The sequence below is a fragment of the Pseudopodoces humilis genome, chromosome 8, assembly GCF_049639895.1.
Source record: "Pseudopodoces humilis isolate 2021_Gansu_Grassland_sample_001 chromosome 8, ASM4963989v1, whole genome shotgun sequence".
Classification (NCBI taxonomy): Eukaryota; Metazoa; Chordata; class Aves; order Passeriformes; family Paridae; genus Pseudopodoces; species Pseudopodoces humilis.
This window is the reverse complement of record NC_142207.1, coordinates 1,578,713-1,585,580: the sequence shown is the minus strand read 5'-3', so window position 1 is coordinate 1,585,580 and position 6,868 is coordinate 1,578,713. Positions and strand designations below refer to the sequence as shown.

General features: G+C 49.6%; 1 protein-coding gene across 1 annotated transcript; it reads right to left on the bottom strand.

Annotated features, from left to right (window-relative positions):
- Window positions 1-549: 549 nt before the first annotated feature.
- RBM43 (RNA binding motif protein 43) lies at window positions 550-6,519 on the bottom strand. The gene is made up of 4 exons (XM_014249245.2): window positions 6,326-6,519; window positions 4,429-4,627; window positions 3,886-3,980; window positions 550-3,800 (listed from the first exon to the last, which is right to left on the bottom strand). Exons 1-4 carry the CDS (start codon window positions 6,326-6,328, stop codon window positions 3,084-3,086), a joined length of 1,014 nt encoding a protein of 337 aa, XP_014104720.2. The 5' UTR covers window positions 6,329-6,519; the 3' UTR covers window positions 550-3,083.
- Window positions 6,520-6,868: the final 349 nt, after the last annotated feature.

The following is a 6,868-nucleotide window of genomic DNA, read 5'->3' as shown; positions in this document are numbered from 1 at the left end:
TGCAATTTTTCAGGAGATGCGACAGCTCTTTTGCACTTTGTGCACTTGGAACGAACGCACGAAGTTTGAGCTCAGCTCAAATGTGGCAGGGGCAGCTTTGGGGACAAGAAATCTGCAGAAAGGGGTTTTTTTTTTCCCTTATGGAAAAAGCTCCTTCCTGCAGGAACGGCATCCATCCATCCTTCCCGCTGCATAATGAGATGCACAGGTACAATGGGGAATAGGGGAGGCTTTGTCCTCCCTCCCCTGCAGGAGCAGCCCTTTGTGTCGGGGATGCTGAAGGATTCCAGTCAATCACTGCTGCTGCATCACCTCCCCCAGCCCCTCAGGACAACCAGGAGATTGCTTTGGCCTCCAAATTGGGTAATATTTTCCTGTTGAGGGATATCCCTCAAATCCTGCTGTTTTAAAGGTGTTTTTAAGGTGTTTTCCCCACTGACTGTAGCGAGGTGCTGCCAGGAGCTGAGCTCACATTCTTCTGCTATTTCTGCCCTTTTAAATTATTATTTTTTTTAGGCTTTTCCAGTAGGAGTTGTGCCTCAAATCAAAACTAGGCTTTGTATTTTTACAGCTCTTATTTATCCCCTTCTGGGGAAGGGCAGCAAGTGAGGGCACAAATGTTTTGTTGAGGTCTCCTGAGCAAGTTTTTTATTCAAATTAATGTGCAAACCTGAGAGTCCTGAGTCAATTAACAGATCCAGGAATAACAGCTGATCCCAAGATGTTATCCAACACAAACAAGTATTTTTCAAGTGGAATTTCATAGGGACAGCAGTGCTTTGCTTGCCATAAAAATAACTGAGAAGGAGAGCTGGCAAATCTCTGAGCAGCCCTCACACGGATTTGTTTGGTTGGATTTATTGGAATATTCATGGTAATGACCAAATTGGAGGGGTCTTGGCTAAATATCCATTGTTTTCCATGGAATCTGCAGGGTGAGGGAAGGAATATGTGTTTCACTGGGGATGTTCTGGCTGGTTTGCCAGCACACCCTGGGCTCTCCTGGATCACAGCTTTGCTCCTGTCACGGACACCACGAGCCCTGGATCCATCCCAGGTGCCCAAGGTGGGGCATTCCCAGCCAAATCCAGCCTGGAAAAGCATCCCTAGAGCACGACAACAGCTCCTCTGCTCCTTTTCCCTGACCCACCACCCCCGGATACCTCTTTCCAAAGCACTCCACAAACAAAACAGCCGAGGCAGAAGCTCTTTTTGTCTCCAGAAGCGACATCCTGGGAACAAGGGAGCGGCAGATGCGAGAGCTCCGGGAACAATGGGATAATGCTGAAGGGATGCCAAGGACGTGGGGGCAAAGGGGCTGCACAGGGAATGTAAAGAGGAGCTGTTCCAGCAGAGCAGCCAGGATTCGAAAAGAACATTTTATTCAGCAGCGATTTCAAGGCTGGGAGGCTGTGACTGCGAGTGGTTGGGTAGGAAGGAGTTGTTTGGCAGCAAACCAGACTTGAAGGACACCTGAAGCGCTGCTGCCAACTTGTGCTGCTGCCAAAGCTGACTCAAAAACCACCCTCAGCCAGCAGCAACCGGGCAGGGCTCACACAGACACCGGTGCCACTGCTGTGCCAGCTGAGCAAATAGGAAATACCAAAGCTCTGAATCAGAAAAAAAATTATAAATAAACGAGGCTCTTTGGAAAAAAAAGAGAAGCTCAGTGTGGATACTGGAAAACACTAATTTCATTAAAGGATTAGCCTTCCTAGAGGATTTTGTCTTTGACAAGGTTGAAAAACTTCCCATCTCTGCTTGAGTTCAGTGGGGAAGAGCCCAGACAGCTCCAGGGGGAGTTTCCCAGAGTTTCTCATTCCTGAGCCCCTTGGAGAACCTGCAGAGCATGGGGGAACGTGGAAAGGATGAAATAATAATTAAATTATACATATATATAAAATATCTAAAAGATTAAAAAAAATAATATTGAATATATAAAATAAAATATTAAAAAATATAATGTATATTATTAATATATATTTTTTACATATAATCTTTAAACATTACTCCCACCCCCCCAATTCAGCTCGCTGCTTTGACAGTCATTTTTAAATCACTGCTCTAACACCTTTCACTGGCTTCATTGCCATGGATAATCAGTGATGACAAGAAAATGCCTCAAGCATTTCTTGGGGTTCAGGTTTGGGCTTCCAACCAAAAACTTGGGATTTGGTTAAAATAACACAGATAAGATGCTTTGGACAACTGCTTTCTTTTGTGGCATAAACCCCTAAAACTTTCCCTGCACATCAAACAGAAGAGCTGGTGCTGTGGATGTTTTGACAAATTATTCTAAACACACAGATATCACAAAATAAAAGCTATTTTCTGTATTGGTCTAAAAAATCCTCTCTGTGCTCTTGTAATGGATACAGAAACAGATCTGCATAAACAGAATCTGATTTCAAAGTCTGAATGCCCCCAAATTTTCCCATCAAATCTCTGGACACACTTTCACATCTAAATAACGTGCTGTCAAGAGATGCTGCAGAAGCCTTTACAGCTGGAAAAAAACCCATTATTGCTCCTATGAAAATAAACTTGCCTGTTTCCTCCAGAGAAGAATTTTCAAGGCTTTCTGAAGCCTGCTCATCCCATGTGCATTTTGCTCTGCCAAGTGTCCCAGCTCTCTTCCCAAGGGGGAGAAGGTCCCTCTGCAGATCAAGGTCCCCATTCCTGTCTGCTGTGCTCACCTCCTCACACAACCTCCCACAGAACTTCCCTGCAGTGTTTCCTACAAGGCTGGCACCCCCAGCTTAAAAAAAACCCCAAAATCTCTCTTCTCATCACCTACTCCTTGACAGCAAATTGGGATGAGAAGGCACTGAGGTATCAAAAGGAAAATGTGGCTCTTTCTGGACAGATGAGGTTTAAATTCTTTTTGCTGCCTAAGTGCAGAGATCATTGGTTTCTTGTTCTGACCTTAATTTGGTATTTGGGGAGGGCCAGGCAGGGTCACCCTCCCAGTGAGTGGGACAAGGCGACCCAGAGTGACACAGAGGGAGATGTGCAGTGCCACAGGGCCACAGGGCCACAGGCACAGGCTGGGTGAGAAGTACAAACTCCAGGAGCACTCCCTCCTACCTGGAGAGCCTCCTCACCTCCTCCCTAAACGCAAAAACATCTGCAGACATTCCCACCACGTCAATGTGGGTGTCGTAAGGAACGATCAGCAGCTTGGGGTAATGGGCCTTCAGCCTCTCACAGAGCTGTTTGTATCTCTGCTTCTCCCCTCTGCTCTGTTCCTTGAGGCAGATCCTTTCTTTACGTAAAATCTTCTGGAGTTCTACGGAGCACCTTTCAATGATTTCCTTGGCCCTTGATCTGCGAGCAGCACCAGCCTCCCTGCCAGCACTCTCAATGCACACCGTGGTGATGTCACCATCAGTGACACCAGAAATCACAATGTCGTTTGCCTGGAACTTTTTGGGAAGAAAGCACTTCATGTAGAGATAGATATCTGTGTCCAGAACCAGCACTTGTTTTTCCCTGTGCTCATTCCGGGAATTCCTCGTCTCCGCGGCACTTCTGTACTCCTGCAGCTTCTTCCTCGGTTTCTGATGGGATTTTCCCTCTCTTTTGCCCTCCTCTGAGAGGGATTTTGCCTTTAACAAGAGGAATTCTCTCAGCACTCTGAGTGCTGGGAAGGACCCTCTCACAGAAATTTGTCCGTCAGGCTGCAAAGGACCGAAATTCAAATCCGGGCTCTGCTTTTTCATCTCTTCCACCAAATCTTCCAAAACAAAGTGATCTCTGAAAAGAGCCACGTTGAGGGTGGATGTGACACAGAGGAAGACCTGGAATTGTGAATTGGAGAAGTTAAGGAGTGGTTAGTAAGTGGTTTATAAGGCATTAAGCACAAGGAGATGAATCAGGGCTCACACTGTTGCAGTAGCAGGTCACCGTCAGCGGGTAGGTCCTGGGCAGCCTCTTGTCCTGCAGGAGATGCTGCTCCTTCTTCAGAACACTCTCCACAACTAAAAACAAACCCAGATTCACTTGATGAGCAGTGGAACAGTCACCTCTAGCCTGCTGGAACCCTTCCTGTACCCAAACACGTGCAGGCCACTCAATACTCTCACCTAATATTTTATGTATTTTACTCCAAATTGCTCAGAGAGACATGAGCCCGCCTCCTTGGCACATTAATTGGCAGAGATTTATTCCCCAGAGCCTGACTACAAAAATAATACGTTATTCATGGCATCAATTTGTTCCTGCAAAACAAACATATCGCTTTGCATGACGAGTGAGTCATTACTTCAACGAGCAGAAATAAAATCCTGAAACTTGGCCTGATTACCAGAGAGGCTTCAGCCTCCCAGTTCTATAAAATCCCAATTTAAAATCATTTGTCTTGGGATCAACATTCTGGGGCTAATTCTTTGGGGGATGGCTGTACTTGAAGACACAAATCTAAAATACCTTCTTGATCCTCAAAGGTTATGTAGGCAACTCCTTTATTCCGTGTGGGATACGTGACCTCTTCCACATCCCCGCCGTTATTCCTGGACATTTGGAAGTGGATGGTGAGGATGTCAGCCATGACATCATCCTGCAGGAGGCCAGCTGGGACACCAGCAATGACAATTGTCCTCGTGGATCTGGCAGCTTGGCCCGTGGCCTGTGCAGAGATGGCACACGGTAAATGCAGGAGGAACCTCCCAAATTCCCACCCCTGGAGAGAACTCCCACTCCCTCTGCAATGTGCATTTACGGGTTAATTAATGCTGCTCAATCAGATCTCTCTGCCAGGCTGCCTAGTGCATTACTGTGCACTAAAAAATGGTTTTAAATGCCATTTAAACCCTCTTGGTATCTTCTTAAAGCAGTAAAAATGAGCATTAAACTTGAGCTTCTCAGCTGGAAGGTCCCACTGATAACGTGGTTTTCTCTGATTCTAATATTCCAAATTAGAAAAGAATGAAAAATTGTAACTGCACGTGGTGCTCAGCAAGGATTCCTTGCAGAGTGGAAGGGGCAGATTCCTTGTTAAATCCAGGAGAGCTGGGATCTGACTCAGATCTCTCCAATTATTATATGGATAACCCTGTTAAATCAGGAGAACATCATCCAGCCAGTCCAGACCCGCAGAGCATGGAACAACCAACCACACACACGATTTCCATCAGAGCCAAAGCCCCAGGAGCAAACACAAATCCCATCCCAAACAGCATCTGCATCCACGTCTTGCTAGGAAGAGCAGATTTTCTTTCCATTCTTATTACACAGACATAAACAAGAACATTGCACTGGGAGTATCACAGCAAAATCTCTGCAAATCATGGAGCACCGACTTAATTTAGTAACAGTTCGCTGACTTTTTGGAAGAAAGGAGGTAAATTTGATTTGACTGCATGGCAGCGTTTGTGGGAACGAGCTGTCAGTAACCACACTTGAGGTCAGTCACTCCATCAGAATTCTTTAAACTTCTCTTAAGTTGTTTTTTGCTGCCTAAAACACAATCCCAGCTCCAGCCCCAGAGCAGAATGTGCTGCTGATGTCTGTCCAAAATCCCAGCGACCACCACGGCTCTGGAGACAAACCCAGCGAGAGGCTCCGCAACCTCCTTTTATCCCCCGTCAAATTTCCAGAGCCGGGAGCTTTTAATTAATTACAGTAGCCAATTATCCTGGCGGTGAAGCTCGTGTGAGAGCAAGTCCCCGCTGTAATGAGGCAGCACGGAGGGAATACAAACAGGGATTTTCTCACGCCTGGCACAGCCGGAGCTCAGCTCAGCTGCCAGACAGCCCTCGCACCTTCCCAGCTGGTGTTTGGGAGCAACACTCGGGCCTGCTAGTGGGGTTAGGGGAAAAAAAACAACCCAAGAACACACGGTTTGTGCTGAATCACTCCCGAGACGCGTCTGTGCCGAGCAGCTGCTCCCGGGCAGGGATGGGCGCTGCGGGAGGGGCCGGGAATGGGCCGGGAGGTGGGAATGGGGCAGCGGCTCCGCTGACAATCGGGTCCTGCTGTGGCTTCTCGGCACATCCCAGAGTGGGTCGGGTTGGGAGGGAGCTTAAATCCCATCCAGTGCCACCCCTGCCACGGCAGGGACACCTCCCACTGTGCCAGGCTGCTCCAGCCTCAATGTCCAGCCTGGCCTGGGGCACTGCCAGGGATCCAGGGGCGGCCACAGCTTCTCTGGGAATTCCAGCCCAGCCAGGAATCCCATCCCAATATCCCATCCATCCCTGCCCTCTGGCAGTGGGAGCCATTCCCTGTGTCCTGCCTCTCTAACCCTTGACCCCAGTCCCTCTCCTGCTCCCTCTCCACCCTTTTTCCCCAGCTCCTCCCGGCCCTGCCCCTCCCCGGCACTTGCCATGGCCGTCGCTCCCACGGGACCGGGATCCGAGCGGGATGGGGCTCCCAAGGGACGGGATCCGAGCGGGATGGGGCTCCCACGGGACGGGGATCCCAGCGGGAATGGATCGTACCGGGAAGGGCCCGGAGCGAGCGGGCCCGGCGGGGAAACGAAAGCGAAAGCGGCGGGGAAGCGGCGGGGCCGCCCCTCAGGCCGCCTCCAGCCCTGAGGGGACAGAGCGCGGCCGGGCCCGCCCTTCCCGCCTGGAACTGCGGAGTTGGGAATGGCGGCGGGGCCTGAGGGGCCGGGAACGGGCTCAGGGAGCTGGGATGTGCAGCGACATGCAATGGAGAGGGCCAGGAAAGGACAGGGAACACTTCCAGGGATCCAGGGGCAGCCCCGGCTGCTCTGGGCACCCTGTGCCAGGGCCTCTCTCCCAGCCAGGAATTCCCAATTCCCAATATCCCACATGGCCAGGGACACTCCCGAAGGCTGCGCTTGCACAGCTCCAAAGATCCCCGTGTTTAGCTCGGCACCGACGTTTGGATGAAAGCTGCAGCT

Excerpts from the sequence above, each read along its gene's own strand:
- RBM43 (XM_014249245.2), bottom strand. Across the intron at positions 3,981-4,428 it reads AACCTTTGAGGATCAAGAAG|TTGTGGAGAGTGTTCTGAAG; the intron begins GTATTTTAGATT and ends GTTTGTTTTTAG. Across the intron at positions 3,801-3,885 it reads TGACCTGCTACTGCAACAGT|GTCTTCCTCTGTGTCACATC; the intron begins GTGAGCCCTGAT and ends TCACAATTCCAG.